This window comes from Temnothorax longispinosus, chromosome 1, assembly GCF_030848805.1.
Source record: "Temnothorax longispinosus isolate EJ_2023e chromosome 1, Tlon_JGU_v1, whole genome shotgun sequence".
In the NCBI taxonomy this organism is placed as follows: Eukaryota; Metazoa; Arthropoda; class Insecta; order Hymenoptera; family Formicidae; genus Temnothorax; species Temnothorax longispinosus.
This window is the reverse complement of record NC_092358.1, coordinates 3,571,549-3,590,192: the sequence shown is the minus strand read 5'-3', so window position 1 is coordinate 3,590,192 and position 18,644 is coordinate 3,571,549. Positions and strand designations below refer to the sequence as shown.

At 34.4% G+C, this 18,644-nt stretch overlaps 1 protein-coding gene across 4 annotated transcripts in view; it reads right to left on the bottom strand.

The window, feature by feature from the left end:
- The window catches only part of Neto (Neuropilin and tolloid-like), a 109,145-nt gene extending 91,815 nt beyond the window's left edge, over nt 1–17,330 (bottom strand). For 2 of the 4 annotated variants that reach the window (XM_071785840.1, XM_071785861.1), the window contains exons 1-2: nt 17,098–17,330; nt 13,049–13,616 (exon numbers count right to left, since the gene is read on the bottom strand). In XM_071785840.1, the coding sequence (XP_071641941.1) occupies nt 13,049–13,196 (148 nt within the window). In that variant the 5' untranslated portion in view covers nt 13,197–13,616; nt 17,098–17,330. The remainder of the gene's footprint in view (nt 1–13,048; nt 13,617–17,097) is intronic. The other 2 variants (XM_071785845.1, XM_071785853.1) reach the window with 2 other exon arrangements.
- Nucleotides 17,331–18,644: the final 1,314 nt, after the last annotated feature.

Sequence of the window (18,644 nt, the reverse complement as noted above, 5' to 3'; positions counted from 1 at the left end):
ATGAATACGCCAACCTTCGGCGTGGTTTCGTCGGCGCGCCATCCAAGATTGAAGTACGGATGCAGCGAGTACGCGCGCGCGCACACGTGTGCAACTCGTTATATTATTGTAAACGTAATGAAATTCTGAGGTAATAAGTTGCAGGACTTGTAAAGTAGGTGTCTATAAAGGGAAAATTGTTATGTAACAGAACTAATTAAAGAAATTTTGCTAATAAGCAGTTTTAATCATACAGCAGGAATTAATTCCTTTCTGTTTTTGCTATGATTAAAATTTTGCTGCCTTGAGATGCCGGCTTTATTGTTTTTATTGATTTATATGGTCGGAAACCGAATAAAATGGGGTACATGGAAAATAGCAATAGAAGTCGATCCTGCATGAATAAGTGACACTTGATTAAAATTTTGATAAAATAACTATTGTAAACTACTTGACGAAATAATTATTACAAAATTAATTTAACTTCAATAGTAATTTATATCTTATTATTGATTTTTTAATAACGTATCTTTCGATTTTACCACAGTGGTCAGGAATTAATTGGATCGATTACACAACATTGAGCTATATGTAGAAAAGGAGTGCATAAAGAAGGATAAGATTCAGAGAGGGTCGAGTGTGTAAGAGAATGTGTGTAAGATATTAATATCTCGTGTCTTCGTATTGGCCAGGTCGTAGAACTGCTACTGTTTCATCGATACCGCAAACACTATAAGCAACAATGCTGAAGCAATTTCTGGCGAACACAGACATCATTAGCATTAATCTTACTTATACATAGCAACTTACAATTACTAAGTCGTAGCAATAATTGTTAGAATTTATCATCTTTGAATATTATATTGTTTCGGCATTATTTCCGTACAAAATTGTGTTATTAACTGTATATACAGTTAATCCTTACGTGAAATATTGAATTTATTAAAATTCTAGTAATTTTCATACTATTTATCTGCAGTAGAAAAACTTACAGGAGCAGTTGTCATTAATTAGTTGTTATTAAAGTTATTAATTAAAGAGTTATTACAAAGTCATATATTTGTAATTTATACAATATAAGTCTGCAAGATCTTGAAAAAGATATTGCATTGTATGAGCAAAATTAAATATACATTACATCTGATACTTCGACATATATATTTACTTATTTTATGCAAATTTATTGTTGGTTGAAAGAGTATTCACACGATAGATTCGATTACGAGAAACTCAGTCAGAAACTCATCTCTTCGACGGTCGACGTCCTCTCTTCGTCTCATATAGATCGAAATAAACTACGATCAGCCAGCTCTCGTTCGCCGTGTTGCATGTCATACTGTCTTATATCGTTTATTTCTACTGTAGGTATAACTATTGTCCTCGGTATTATCTACTCGTAGATTTTGAAGCTTTGCTCGATGTACCATTAAGAGTAATTTTTGAAAAGCGCTATTGCGTGATGAAGCTGTTTTGTTAGTAACGAGAAATTATTTTACAATAACGAATGTGTGCAATAGACATCGTATTCATCCATAGTTTATTTATCCTTAGTTTGCCACTTCTTCTCTCTCTCTCTCTCTCTCTCTCTCTCTCTCTCTCTCTCTCTCTCTCTCTCTCCCTCTCCCCTGCCCCTCTCCCCGCCTCTCACTCTCTGTAGTTTTCGCTTCATCTTCTGACAAGATGCTTGCAGAAGAGAAAGCTTGTGCCGCAAAGAGAACCACAACAAAGGTGGTCGAGTAATTTCTAGCAGCGACATGACAAACATTGCTGAGATTACCGCGTAGTTGCGAACTAGAAAATATCCTACAAGAGCATAGCTATTTGTTTGCACTTTTATACTAAAAAACTTGTTACGAAATGAAGGAAAATGTAATCACAGCTTCTCCAAATTTTAAATGCTAATAGAGAGTTACGGTTAACAAGAAAGGAGCTTATTGCGCTTTTCTCAAATAGCAATCTGTATTCTAGCTATTGCACTTTGTGAACATGGGTAGCGAAAAAGAAGAAATAAATTAATAGAATTTTATATTCATAAATTGAGATAATTTTTGTAGGAGTTCAAAGTTGATAATTGATTTTTAGAAAAACGATTGAATTTCATCCACAATTAAAATTGTTCAAAGTGTTCTGGATTGCACATATTTTAATTTTCCACAAGCATTCACATAACGTGAGTAGAATTAGAAGGCGAGTTATAAGTATATATCTTATAAATATAACAAACAAACTGTGTAACGAATCGTGCAAACTTGAAAGCACAAGCTTGAAACTTCTCGCACAGTATTTTCTTTGAGGGAATGGCAAGAAACGATGCCTTTTCGTAGCTAGATATACATATATATGTATGTATATTTATATAGGTTTGGTGGCACGCCTCGTTGGAAGCGCGCTCGTGTGTAATAACAATAAAGCGAGAACAGAAGTTGCCGCAGAGCATTTTCGAATCCAGCATTGTGACCGGAAGTTTCTGGCGCGAAGCGAATTGCGCAACGCCACCGGAATAACACCATCACTACCCCGCATTTTCCATCCTTTGCGCCGTGATGTTCTCCTTCCTATTGTAATCATTTGAAATGGCTATCGATCCGTTTTGTGATATAAAAGATATGTGTTTATATGCTTTCTTAATTAACATTTTGAGAAGAAATGTAGGCGACTTTTTGTCATACATAGATACTTTTAAAGCATAGTCTTTTCACATTTTTTATTTTTTGTTAAAATTATTGATCAAATAGGAATTAAAATATAAAATGTCTCATCATATCTTTGTTACATAAATATATTGTTACATAAAAAATATTAAATTACTTAGTTTGCAAAAATTTGCACACTGAAAAATACTAATATACCTACATATAAATATAAACATTACGTGATATATTGGACATTCCATATAAATTCAAACATACTTTCGACGAATTTAATACGTCATTTTATCTGTATTCGATATTTCATTTTTTGTTGATAATATTGTTTGGATATTAATTTAACTTGGCATGCAGAATATATCGCATGAAATATGGAGGCGCCAATTTAATGATTTATTATTTGGTAATCGGTACCTTCACATAATTTCAAATATTTTATTATAGTCTTCCTTTGTTTCATAAAATCAGTGAATTGTTATTAATTTGCTTCTGTTGCTAATGACACAGAACAACGCTAACGTTAGATAATATTTAAACATACAGAGGAGCGTTAAGTTTTGTACTGAAAATTATAATTTACAATTTTTTGTACATTAGTAAGTATGCTAGTGATTATATTAATAAATAATATTAAGTATATTACTAATTATGTCAGTTATCACATGAAAAAATGATAGATGTTATAATATTCTTTTAACGCTCAATACATTCACTTAAATTCCTTTTATTTCACATCGAGTAATTAAATATTATTATTACAAGTACCATTTATTATATGATTATTATTAATTAGTTCGTTTTTAATAGAAAGTCACATATATAGAGCTGATACATTTGAAGTTGCCTTATAACAATAATTTGCAAAACAGAAAGCAAATGGATAACATATAAAACATTTTTTACATGAATTTTATTCCATTGATGCGGTATCTAGTAGATTATGGATTTTGAGTACAGTTTTGTGCATGGACAGACACGTATTTTATTCTGTTTATTTTTGTTTATATTGACCGAACTTTTTAATACGAAAAGTATCATAGTTTATTGCTGACCGTCACAAATCTGTTTAGTATAATGTGTATGTATATGTAGGAAAATAATGCTTTATGTGGATACACAATTCTAACGATTATATCGATCTTCTGAATCGATGAATATTTATTTGTAATATTAATCGTTTATTTGTGTTTTTGTATCACTTCAAGTTTCTATTTATTTCTTTTGCAAGAACTTATTATAGTTACTTTCAAATAATAAAATAATGCAAAAGATTTGAGAAATCCCATTATTTTTGTGACATTATAAATTATTCGTAAATTTAGACGTTATTTCTATATTTTTCTGGACATTAATTTTCGCCGTTGGTTCATTGTAATTTTACTGAAATCGCATTTATGCAATTAAAATGTCTTTTTCCTTTCCACTGATGTTCGTTCAAATATTTCACGGCTCTCGGATATTTCTTCTCCTTCACGTCACTTTCTCCATATTCTTTCATATGCTTTTACCTTCTTTTATTTGCCTTCAAAAATCCGCACACCTTTCTGCTATGATAATTTATCCGAACAACACGTGCAGTACGTGCACACATGCTCCGGATTCCGTCCGCGCGTATGCTTTATTTTTCCTTACACTGCCTTACAGGATACATATATACGAACTTAATGCTCAATCTGCAAGATTTTTGAATTGCTAGTTTATTGTTTTTATCAGTAATGGAGAAACTGTAATAATAATAAATTAATTAAATTGTCAAGTTTTTTTCCAATTAAGTTTGAAGGTAGATCGTTAATTACAGATTTTTTATATGCAATAAAACTTAATAACTAATACTTAATTATTAACTCTATTTTAAATTCTCTCTGCCATTAATAAAAATATATAATCACGAAGGTGAAGATAAAACATTATAATTACAACGTAAAATATTATTACTACATAATATTTTTTATGAGTAATATGTGGTAAATTGCCATGTTTGTTTATGCAATTGCCTGGAGATAAAATATTAAATTTGCGGTGAAACAGTAGGTTGGTTCCACGAAATTTAGAGATGAAACGCAATATTGTATTTATAACAATTAATAAAAACTTTAATTATTTGCGAAAGGTTACATGAAACGTATGCGCATATGTGTATAAACCGGTTGCTTTCTCTTTAGATTAAATATATCAATATTTGACTTATATTTCAAACGTTAAATTGCAATTTTCGTTTATGTTGTTTCAAATATAGTTATCTCTTTCACAATATTCCTGCCTCTCTTTATAGAAACTGACTTACGTTTATGGTATATAGCACCTTGAACATTGTAAAGAAATAATTTTTTTAATAGAGATACTTTTACGTTTTGCTTCCTCATAGAGGAAGCTTTTTTTTCGTAAAAAAAATTTTTTTTTTCTGAATGTGTTCAGAATGTTTTAAGTTCTCGTTGTAACACACTCTCATTTCATTTTGTCCTAAGGTCATGTTAAAGAATGACGGCCTTTCTTTGCAAGTAGAGCGTCCACAATTTCACAAATAAACGTAGAGCGAATGTAGTACTTCGTCATTGTCGACATTCATGTCTCAATTACCCTAATTTATATTCACACCAACGAATACGTCGTCGCGGTCGTAAAATCTTCCGGAGAACCACCCTTTCATTTTCCGTCTATCTTGAAATATAAAAATCCTCTCCTCTCTCCCTGCTATTCTCGTACGTCCATTTTTCCACGCGAAGCTACTATAACTTTCCTCGTCACGGTCATCGTTGGTTATTATTCCGTATACATTTGTCTAGCTGGCGCCCCTCCTCTCCCACTTGATCAAAATTTAATGTAGAAATGATATAATAATGTGCTGTTTATGCGCTCTCCAAATCCCATAAGGAAACAATTTTGGGCTTGTTTTAATCAAAAGAAATTATTTTTAATGGGGCAGCTGAGTAGTGAGCTCATCCCTCCACATATTAATTACAAGCGATTCTAAAAAACATATACAGAATTTATACGCTCTCACATCAGAGTAATTTCGATTTTTGCTCCGCATCTCACACCTAATTAATCTCAAATTATAAAACTTGATAAATTAAATGTACGCGATGTGTTTACGATTTACGTGCTATTATTTTCAGATGATTTCGATTTTTATGCTGTATTTCTGTGGTGCAAATATCGAAATTATTTCCATGCATGTGAGAGCGCATAATTAGCGCGCATAAATTCTGTATACTTGTTTTTCAGATTACTTGAAATTAATATGTGGAGAGGGGGGGGTGTGCTTACCGGTAGCCTTTTCAACTTCTTCATTAAAAGTAATTTTTTTTTGTTACAAACAAAACGAGCGCAATTTATTTTCTTTTGGATTTGGAGAGATTACATAAATAGTGCATTATTATAATTTATTCGTTAAATTTTGATCAAATGGGGAAGCTAGCTAGGCGGACGTTTATTCCGCTGTTCGCGCAGCGGCGAAACGGACACCATCGCGGGACATTCCGGGCCACGAGCGATCACGAATAACTTATATATCACCGACGATCTGTCGGCGTGCCAGAATTTGGACCATCGAGTCCGGGCAGAACAATTCGCGCACAGGAATGATAACCCGCACGCGGGACAAAAAGACGGCGGACGCCTATTAATCGTGTGGATTTTATCTGCCGCCGACGTTGCAGAAAAGACCGATTTTCTTCGAGGGAATCGTGATATAGCCAAAAGATGGAAATTGTTGGATCGCGTGTTCTGGAAATATCCTTCGCCCTTTATTATTCCCAGTGGTTGGTTACTACACGAACACATGGGACTTCTCAAACCTTCTAATAATCTTAAACTACAACAGAAGCCTGACGTTTTTATTGTTAAAAGTTTTAATTAATTAATTAAAAACGACGGTATTTAATGCTCTTTAAAACTCGATTAATTAAAACGTTCAGTAGTATCTTAAATAGAAGCTTCAGAATCGGTTGCAACTAAAGTCTTTTAATACGCTCCAGCACTGATTCTTCTTTTCTTCAAGTGAATCACGATTACTTACACGTCTACTTTGCCACACATCTCTGGTCCGCAATGCAAAGCACGAAACGTCCCTTCGAAACTTACAAATTGATCTGATAGTACATCCGAGAATCTCTCGCGAATGCGGCGGTGCATTTGAATGCAATGCATATCGAACAGATATATTTATCTGGCATCTACAATCATGCAAACATGGTCGATATTCGATCGGATTACTCGTTTTATAACTCGTACTCGATTCTTGTCACGCGCGCATAGAGATATCCGCTAGAAACTTTAGTCATCTGTTATAATGTCGCGAAGACGCTGCTTCATCGACGAATATTGACAGCGCATCGCGGTTAATTAGGAACTTCTTGGAAGCCTAGAGAAGGGCAAAACGTAATTTTTATCCGTAATAAAGAAATTTGTATTTTCCTTATTTATTTTTCAATAGATGTGCGTATATGTTTCACGATTCTTGTTTACCATAATTGCGTTGTAATTATAACGAATAAATTAGTACATATACGTTATTAGAGACTTCATGCACAAAATTAATTTTTCACAATATCGAAATACCAACTTTTATTGCTGATGTTATTTCAAGAGTAATAATTGCTATAGCAACGCTAAATGCAATAATTTTTTTGATAGCTTTGTTAAAAGTTTACTATGATCCCAATATCTATTACTATAATATGATCTTTTAACGCAAAAAATACCAACTTTTTTATTCTCAATGGGAAATAGAGTGTTGTGTCACGGACAATTTTTGTTTTGAAAATTTTTTGGTATTATCTAGTCCTGGGTATTACCTAGTCTATCAAAATGACTTATTTTAAAAGATATTTTTTCTTTCTTATATAAACCGATATATACGTATAAATGTTTAAGATTAATGTAATTATCGATAATTATATGGCTGATGTCTAATGAGCAATAATCAGAAAATAATGATTAATGAATTATGTCAATTATATTTCTCTCTCTCTTTCTCTCTCTCACACACGGTTACGTATATCGCTTATGACATATTTACTTATATGTAATATTGCGGAGATCAAACACGAGAAACTATAATATTCAATAAGTTTCGTAAGTTAAACGAGGATATAACGATCTTACATGAGATAGCTCAGCACATGATAATTTTACAGTTCTCTGAGAAATTTTATTCTTGCAGGCAAATTAATTTAAAGAAGAGTACTTTTTACTGTCGAGAATTCTGGTTTATTACGCGACTTAACTTTTAATTAATATCGATTTTCTTGTTATTTTATAGATCCATTCATCTTTAATAAAAGTAGAATTATGAAATTCAACTATATTTCTCTTTTAATCCGATTATTTACGATATTGAGAAATGCAATTTCTGAGTATCTTCTTTTAATTGACGATTTCGCGATTCCTTTTGCGATGTAACATTTCTCGTCTGTAATTTTTTTAATTATATCGCTATAAATGGAATGGTGAACGATTTAAAAAACTGTTAATCGTATTACACGCCATTAACATCTATAGAATCATATAAAATATATAATGGCAACAATTTTGTACTATTTATTCGTATATGATATGTATGAAACAATTAGAAAACTTAAAATTTTATTCAATATTTCAATGAAAATATTACATTATTAATTAATGTTACTAACTCATGATTTACTTGATTGCTTTACGCTCGTCACTAGTCGTAACAGTTTCGTTATTAATTCAAAATTAATCTTTCAAAGTCAGTAGAATTATGTAATTTACCAAACGTCAGACATTAAAAATTAGATTGAAGATTTCACGTAACAAAAAAAAGAACAGCAAGTTACGCTATGGCAGTATGAAGATTGAAACTATATTGGCCGAGATATATATCACAGAAATTGAGATCGATGATGCCTGAACTATTATTTTCACAATTTCGAGAATTATTTAGAAGTTAAAAGGTGAAGATAAAAAAGAAAACATTTTGTTAATCTGTCAACTAAAGAAATACATTCACAGAGCAAACTTTACGCAGTTACGCCTGTTTTTGTGGAAGGGGACACGAGAGACGAAAGATAAATTTGAATACGATGATAGATGTATCAAGCATCTCTTGTTGTTTGTGAATGTAAATTGAACGCTTTTCCCTTTACGAAGCGAGGACTCAGTTTTACATTTTCTACCTGCGAGACTTCATATCGTACTTTCTTTTCCAAATGGAAATAGTAGAACGAAACAAAACCGTGCGTAATGTGTTTACACAAAACCACAAGAGAAAGGTTTGTGATTGCAAATATTTACAGTGAACATGTCACCGAACCAAAAATTCTGACGCTTTGTAGACTGATTCGATTCCTCTTTAAAAATTTAATTATTACCTTGAATTTTATACAATTGCAATATTTTTTTAAAGTTTCTCATGTGTTATTTTTTTCTTTATATAAAGAATGTTATTTTCCATGTCCACATGGAGAGAATTTTCTCTTAAAATTTACCTTGAAATCATGGTAGTTGTGGGACAACGTACCACCAAGAATTTTATGCGAGCTATTCTGATTAATATCTACCATAATAAAAGATATTAATATCTATTACATTAAAATATAAAATATGTTTGATTAATTTTACTAAAATATATCTAGGAAATTTCAATAATTTTTCAAAATTTACCAATTTGCTTGGTAATTTTGATCACGTTGTTTGTAAAATGTTTTTTGTATATTTTAAAAATTTCTTGGTTGCCAAGTTGTCCCAAGTTTGTAGTGAATTTAAGGGTAAAATATAACAAAAAATTCTCTCCGTGTAATATTAACACAAAATACAACATTATTATTTATATAACACTCTGGCAGTTTCGGCATTCAAGATATAATCATAATATATTCATTAATTAATTAACAAATGGAGGAGACAAAGATTCAATCATTCAACCAAACAAATACATGTGTATGATGTATATGATGTAATTAATTATAAATAATTGTGTCCTTGATGTGAAACAGCGCAAAGCTTTCAAATTTATCAAAAATTTCGCGAAATTGATATGAGTGCGATCGACAAACGTTGTATGGCTTGACGAGAATCTCGTTGCAACATTGCCATTGGCAATACGCAATGCACGGTAAAGTGCAATCTGCGATTCGATATACGATGCACGCCAATCACTTTAATAGACAATCGTATATAGCACGTCGTTTGTTGATCTGCGTTTTTACGCCTATCAGACACCATTTCAACAAGAAAAAAGATAATTTTTCTCGACACGCTTATTATTTGGGCGCCGTTAAATTGTAACATTTATTAAACGACACGTTTAATTACCGTAGCAGACGCGCGCAATGTTAATCGCTCGATTGAAATTGCGGGAGTGGCGTAGTATTAAGCCGCAATTGAATGTTAGCTGTGAATCAGTGATGCAGCTTGTATCGCGTGGCAACGATATCCGTGATCAACAAAGAGCTCATCAATGTTTCCATTGCGCCCCTGCAAACAATCCGATAGATCGTATTGAAAAAACACTGATGTCAAGTGTGATCTGCCTCGTTTTTCTTTATTGAAAATTTTACCTTTTTATACTAATTTTGCACTATAATTCTCGATTTAATTTCTATCCCAGAGAATTTTTATTTATGTAATAATGTAATCGATAGAAAAAATATATTTCCAGAAATTTGCAAATTTTTTTTGTATAGAAAATCTAATTTTGAATAATAGAAAATTCATCAAAATTATTTTGCATTATTTTGTACAATAGTGTAAAAATTATGTCAAAGTTAATTAACGAGCGGGTAAAACTTATAAATTTTGCCTTTAATGTTAGATTATTACGTTTGCAATTCCCGTCATCAATGAATATCGTTCATGATCGTGCACATAACACATGCAGTTTCCACTTTCCAATTTCGATGCTTGCTCGTATTTGGATTCAATTATTGGTCATATAACGACCACTTTCGATTGGCATCACAGAGCGTTTGATTGCCTTAAGACGAATTAGATGAATATTATGCAACTATATTATTTGATTGGGTCCCGCTAAATGGCAAGAAAATCTGTAAATTGGACAAAGTCGATCGCTATCTGTAACTGCACCAGGAAATTGCGGTATATGTTCGCCGAGCGTATCTCTGTGAATTAACGATGCAACTGGTAGTATCTGACGCAGTACGTGATCAACGAGAAGGGCTCTCTATCGGCGTTTGCCCGATGTTATCGATCTACCACGAAAAAATGCCGTACGTGCATGAACGACTGTGCGAACCGATTCGTAAAATTGGACGGAATTTTTTAACATATATAGACCAAAACGTATTGTCACATCCATCGAATTACACTGAAGTTTCGTATGTTCTATGATGTGAAAACGAGATATAATTGCAAAAAGGAAAACACCATCGGTATTTGAGTGCCTGTTGTGTGATATACTAAAATTGTTCTAGCAAACGTATTTAATTGGAAAAAAACAACGGAATGTTTAATTAATTTAATTTTTGCGCAATTTATTTATGTTTACTTATGGTTACTAATTTTTTGAATTGATTTGACTATGTTGACGTAATATCGATAAGCTCAATTTTAACTCTAAAAATGCATTATCTCAAGACATAGCGTTATCAATATATTATTCTAAAAGCAGCAGCGTTATTATTAATTATTATTAATAACGTTGCTGCTTTTAGAATGGAAATCAACGACCGCAATTATTGCATACACACATATATATAAGTAGTCTGGTGTTTTATTTATTCACTGCCGTAACGTTCGATCTTGCTTTAGGCTTTAGTCGAGACGAATCTTTCCGGTAGCGAAGTGTCTTTCGTGATCCTCTTTGATGAAACTTTATTCATTTCGGTCCCTGTAATCTGACTTAATTAAACTTCCACTTCTCGCCCCGCTATCCACCCCCCTTTAAGGCGGATTAACCGAACGTACCATCTTAAGTCCATACCGGATCTGGCTCAAGTAAAAAACTGCACATCCGGTAGATTCAGCGTATTGCGCAACGACATGGGTCAGCGCGCTTTTCTATGACGAAGCAAACTAGCAATAGAACGATAGATAAAAACAGCACAAGACCCGAGAATGTATATTTACGTTTTATGTAAATCAAAATTTTAATCGTTTTTATATAACTCGATAAAAGCGCGCGTAAAAATAGCTCCGATTAAAGGATATATCACATAATTCTTTCTTTTTTATGATTCTGACTAATTAGGCTTTTATTCTGATAATTGTTCATGTAACATTACTTTCTGTCGTAATTATCTAAGTACCATTTGCGGAAATTATTTGAATATTTTATAAATTATTTTTAGCATTTAATATTGCAATTTGTACAGAGAAATAAATTCAATCGAGATTAAGGGGCCTATTCTGTAAACGTTAACGATATCGTTACGCTTTGCGCAGCTTTTCTATGGTATATTATATCTGCGCAAAGCACGTAATGATGTCGTTAACGTTTACAGAATAGGCTCCTAAGTTTGTATACACATACAAAGAGAGAGATTCAAAACTTTTTTAAATCGCAGATAATATAGTAACGATCATTTTTTAATATTAGGAGTTTTTGAGCTATATGAGATTAAAAATATTATTCATGTAAAAAGAACTACGGAACTGCATAAAAAATTGGAGACTTTCTACTTTTACATTTTGCCTGCGTTTCTTAATCAGACAAGCCTCCCAAATGTCGTAACGCCGAAACTTGATACGGCGCGAGTTTGTGCTGGGCGTCCAAGAAAAAAAAGAAAACGGCGAAAGCGTTAAATCAGCTGGCGCTTTACTACACGTTTATCCTACACGCCTGTGTACACATGGCCGGTTAACTTAGCTGGTGCCTAAATATAGAGGATATATGAGCTCTTATTCTGAAGGTGGCGTAAATGAAATTTCGAAGAACAATGAACTTTCATAAGATATGCGTACTATATACATCACTTGATGGGATGTCTGTATGTTAATAAGCTTTTCAAAAGAATTACGCTATTTTTAAACGTATTAGTAATTTGAAATTCAAATAATTAAAGAGAATAATGGTATGGAAATAAAAAAATACAAGCATCCTATAGAAATTATTATTAAAATGTCGAAAAACATGCTTTTTCTTTATAAATTGCAGAATAATGTAGATTCTAGTTTTTTAATTTAAAAAATTTCAAATTAAATTCATATTTTTGATAAAAATATCTAAATCTTTTTTCTCGTGAGCTGCCATATTTTTTTCAACAATGGAGTTATTAATAAATATATATAGTTGATTTCTTGTAATTATTACATTATTGTGAAAAAAATTTTTTATCTTTCAATATCATTTAACAAAGCTCTGTTTATTCAAAAAATGATTTAAAAATGTATTATCAACTTTTTTAATTTTCTTGTTGGAATCCAATATCGTTGAAAGAAAGCACGATGATTATCTCGTGACATATTTGTTGGAATACCCGCGGGTGTTTCTTACTCACCGAGTACGAGTAGCAGCAGAACTTGTTGCGGGAGCCGAGCCACCATTGTGGGCCCGTTCGCTCGCACATCTATGAATTTAAATCGAGCGATCCTGCCGTGCCCCCTCGATTTTCCCGTCGCAATCGCCAGCGCCCGCCGTAACAACATTCATTTAACGTTCTGCCGGGCTTCCACGTAGGCGTACGCGCCGCTTCTCCAGTTCGTCCGCTCACGCACGGGGCCTTCTTAATTCCTTTCGGTTCCACTGTCGGTCCACTCACCGGATTCTAGAGAGTTTCAGCACTCGAAGAATAAGCCACTTTCGTCGATCGAGCTGCACACACGCGCCCGATTAATTTCCCACGGCGACGCGATCGCTGAAATTCGTGGGAATTCACAGCGAAGCGATCGCATGTCGTATGCGATTGTGTGAAACGCCCCCGGCGCGCGTTTTCAAAATGACAGATTTTTTTTCTTTCTTCTTTTTGACCGATCCGAATGCGATTTGGCCAGATGGCCCGATATTAATCGACCCGCGGCACTCTCGCGTGCGGTAGCTGCGATTGGACCGTGCTCGAAGCCCGATATCTGTGCACATAAATATTTTAGAGATGCGTTTGTTAAAGGGAGCGGGGTGGTAGATAGAATGGACGGACAAACGGACGGGCGAGGTGCCGAGAGATAGACTCGTGGAAAAAATAATTTACAAGTGAAATACAACTTGACACCTGCCAGATAATATCGGCAAAGTGAATACAACAGAAGCAATCCGGTACTGTTGCTAACAGAAGCTAGAAGAGAGACGAAACGTAATATAATATAAAGCAGATTAAGAACCTTACATATGTGTGCGATCCTGCACAATATCTTGTGTGTATTGCGTCTCTACGTATGTGTGCTCACCGCACAGCCAATCGTCATGGATTTTCGCGACAATTGCATTCTGAAGAACTGAAGCGACGATGGTAAAATTGGAAAACCGATAAGAACTTCTCTTTTCGCAAGTTATTTTATTGCCGTCATCTTCTCGGTCGGGAAGGATGTCTTTTGCGATTAACAATGTTCGCGATTTCGAAAAAGTATTTCAACGCATACAAATTTACGTAACTATTACCTCCTTTCTTTAGGTTTATAGTGATTTATGACGATTGCTAAAGCATTATGGAAAATGTTTTATAATTATCTATTTTAATCTAGAACAGAACCGTAGATTCAGGCATAATCTATGTTAGAAATTCACGGATTAATATGATCTACTAGATAATAAGCTGCGAGAGTATGTTATGTCATGCAACTAGTGGCGGGATAAACCTATATGTAATATCCTGTATCCGTAATATTCTAGACAAGCAAATAACAGTCGAGGCGTCGCGTCGGTTTGCGCGCACGTAGACGAAAGGGCCCTGCTACGAATAACACGCGTTATATTCCGCGAATAATGCTGGAAACTCTGCGAATAATGGAAATAACTGAGTTATTGTTGTATTGAGATAAAAAAAAGTTAAAAAAGAGGATTGAGCCGACGCAACTCGGTGAATAAAAGACAGTTTACACTGGTATAGCGAATTACGGCGAAGCAACGGTATTTTGCGTCATTCGTAATTCACCGGATTAAAATGCGCGAACGTGCGTTTTACGTGAACAATGTTATTCCTCGCGGGTCTCCCTATGTTCACGCCCTTTCAGTCTCATTCTCTCTTTTGGCGTAGAACGACTTTTTCTCTACCGAGAATAAAAACGCTCGTTTAGCTCGCGCCACAGCATCAACAGAGCGGATTGTAAAAATCGCGAGACACTCAGCGGCGCGGCGGCGCCGCGCGCCGTTTCGCACCACAAAGTATCATGAATGTGAGCTTTTTGCTGAGGCTTTATCTAATGCTATTAGATCAATCACTTGAAAATTTTTTTATGAAAGCCAAGAATATTTTATACTTTTAAAATACGAGATTATATTATAGAAATTTTTTTATTAATTTGGTATTTTTTTATATAAAATTATCTGATGACAAACGTAAAGAGCGAAATATTTTATACTTTTGTATATATAGCGTCAAAATAATTTGAGAAAAGATATTGCGTAACAGTTAGGAGGGGTCCGTTATAAAAAAAAACAGTTACATGTATGTGACAGCTGTATACTCTGACATAGGTTTACATTTATCAATTTTTTAACAGCATATCTAGAAAAAAAGATATGACGGGAATCGGAAATACGCGAATTCTCTCATCTGAGACCGGCTTTCGTACGTATCTATTTGGGAATCACGTTATCGTAATTATTGGAGCACGCGTCGTACTCGGAAAGCACGCGAGCGGCGATGGAGGTGATCTGGACCGATGCATTTCGGTAGCCTACGCGACAAAAATATCCACGAAAAATCTCGGCAGCTCGCCAAGCGGCCTCAAGACCTGCCGTCGTGCTCGTCAACGTAGCTTTGATAAGATAATTCAAAAATTATCTCGGGATATAACGACTAAAAGCATTTACATGACATTGCGCCGCAAAAGGCGGAGTCCGAAAAATCCGTAGATTTTCCGGAACGGTGACTGCAGTTGTCTTGAATGTCGAATCGACATTCGTGCCAAGGGACGTAATAAACGCGTCCTCGACGTCCGTGTCGTATCGAGGTTCCTTCTCACAAGTAGACGAATTTTGCGCAAGCACGACGGCATAAAGGCGTCTCCGCGTCTGGCGTTTATAGAGCTTCGCAATTCCTCGGAAATTATACTGCACCCGAATGCAGATCGCGGCAGGAGATACGGAGTGAGCACATCAATGCACGGCTATTCTTGAAGAACGTTCGCGGCAGAAGCTGCGCCCCGTTGGTAACAGAAAGAGTCGCACGTCAGCCGCTGAAAGGGAATACGTGCGCGTAGAAAGGAAACGTCAAGCATTCCAGGCACGCGTGTATGACAACGAAAACTCGTTCGGTTGATCATTCCTCCTTCATTCTTCCGAATTTTCTCAATTGCATAAGTCGTACGTTTCGAACGTGACATAAGTCAAATCTTGGAAATTTTCAAATTAAAATATGTACGTATTAATTCAATTATTCCTTGATACGAAGATACTGATATCGCGAATGAATTTAAAGGTGACATCTTAACACCCATATCTCATTTCTAACGATGATGTTATACTATGATATTCATATATTTTTATTAAATAGCTGAACATGTCAATTGACAAACATAATCTTGAATAATTAATTTTTAGTTGAACATATAAATTTTTCCGTTTTCATATTATACGAAACAATAAATCCCGACATTACTTGCGATATGTAAAAATTTTATATTATATGTAAAAAGATTTATAAATTCTGCTGTATACATTCATTCATTCGCGGAAAACCAACCTTTATGAATAAATAAATAGTGGAAGTTTAATGTGAGAGAACAATCGAAACAACGCGTTACATTTGACATGACATTGCTTTTCCTCCTGACGAATCTTATTGAAAGATTTATTTAAAATATACCGATTATTTTTCTGTTGTTGTCTTCGAGCACAAATAAAAACTAGAAAATAACAACTGACAAACAGTAATAAAATTTGATCGGAATATGGATATCTTATTTAAAAATCTGCTGTTTCTAAAAATACATATCAAACTCATTAATCTTGCGAATTCTTACATTTTTCTCAATTACAAACGACTGTTCGATATGTTATGAGTATAATAGTGGTGAGGATTGTCACATGTATGATCAATTGAAAAAAAATATTACACGTGACATCGGCCGTGATTTAGAGAGATATCCCACGCGATATGCCAAGAATAGAAAACTCGTTGAATTACGGCGAGGATTGACGAAATTGTGATAAAATTCGAAAACGTTATAGACGGGATTTGTTTCCGCCAAATGGGTTTTCGCAATCATGCATATTCAGCTTCACATGGGGGAAAAAAGAACGACGAGCTCAGACCAGGAACACACAAAATTCTTTGCATTGCAATATAAAGATCCAACGCAAAATTTAGAAAACGTGGAATCGGTGACTTTTATTCCACGTTTCCCATGAATATGAAAGCTTTTATGGTAATTTAGTTTTCGGATATAGTACCCGCTCGAAAATGCTTGATCACTGAAGACACGCGCGTTCCCACAGAACGTGCGTTCGAAAAATTCGCATTTTTCACTGCCACTGCACACGAAGGATACGCACGCACCCACGTATTCACGCACTCACGTGCTTCTGTCTCGCGGGCGCGCGGAGTCAATCGTGGCGTCGCGCCACCGCCGACCGAGTGAGCAAGTAGTACAAGCGTATTACTCCACTATCCGTCGCGCGCGGACTCCGACCGCCGACTGACTACTACTAGCCGCGGTCTGGCCTCGGTGGCTGTTTCTGCTGTCTCGCTTGCGCGCTTCTTCCGGCGCGCCGTCTGCGTCGCACTCGCCGCTGATGCATTATCCTCCTGAGACCTGAGGTCACACTCTTTTTCTTCTAACGTGGAACTCTTATAAAAGCCGCTTCAAAGAAAGCATTCACGATAATAATTGCTTTTTGCCACTTGCCGATTACACTTAAAATGTCCTAAAAGCGTGACTTGAGATATCGCATACGAAATAATCATTTTCAAGCAATTGATTTTTTTTATTAAAAATTTCTTTATATATTTTATGATATTACTGCACATTACACGAGAAGAATATATTTAATTATAAACGACTATTTAGTAGTATTCTTTTTTCTTTGATTTAAAATTGATTTAATTGTTTGCTTCTGCCTTTTTCTTTTTAAATATCATAATGAAATACTATATCCGATCGCGTTTAATAATCTCGCTAAACATTATTTATAAACATGGAGAAAATCGCAGTTAGCGAAATAGCCAAGTATAATAAATAAGAAAAGAACGCAATTTATAAGTCAATCAAACAGAGAACGATGGTTTTTTTCTCTTTCTCTTCTTCAGGTTATTAGAAACGAGTTTTAATAAACTTGAAATTATCAGCAGGAGAAAATTATAACGGTGAGAGTTTTAATTATAAGAATATCAATTTTATGACATTATGATAGAACCAAAATTAATAACTTGTTATTAACTTCTTCCTCTTCATTTATAGTAAACTTCGGGAGGTCATTTTCAACTATATTACAATAATTGTTAGCCACAACTTCTTCACGGAAGTTTGTGATTTTGTTAATTTATGGTAAATGGTACTTTGTTCCGTTAGAAGGAAGTTGACCAACCAATGTAGGAAGAACTAATTTAAATATCACAGCATTCTTTTTTTTTACTTTAAAAAATCTCTTGGCGTGGTTAATAGATAGAAGGAAACTCGATATAGAATACTTCCCAACGTACATTTGATAATACTTATTCATTCGATATAATTGAATTTATCATCTATTGTATTATGGACAAACATTGAAAAAGTAATTTTGATTGTATAGAACTTTGTGAATGATGATATATGTCGGTTACGATTAAAGTATAGTAATCTAGTGGTAGAACATTAGTACGTGGGCGAGTATTACATTCCAGGGCGAGCGTTCTTATTGAAAAGCTATAGCGTGATAGTCTGATTGAGCACCTGTCGATGGCAGACTTCGGCCAGTTTTTTTTCAATCTACCCAGGCATTCAATGCCTGCCGATTACCAA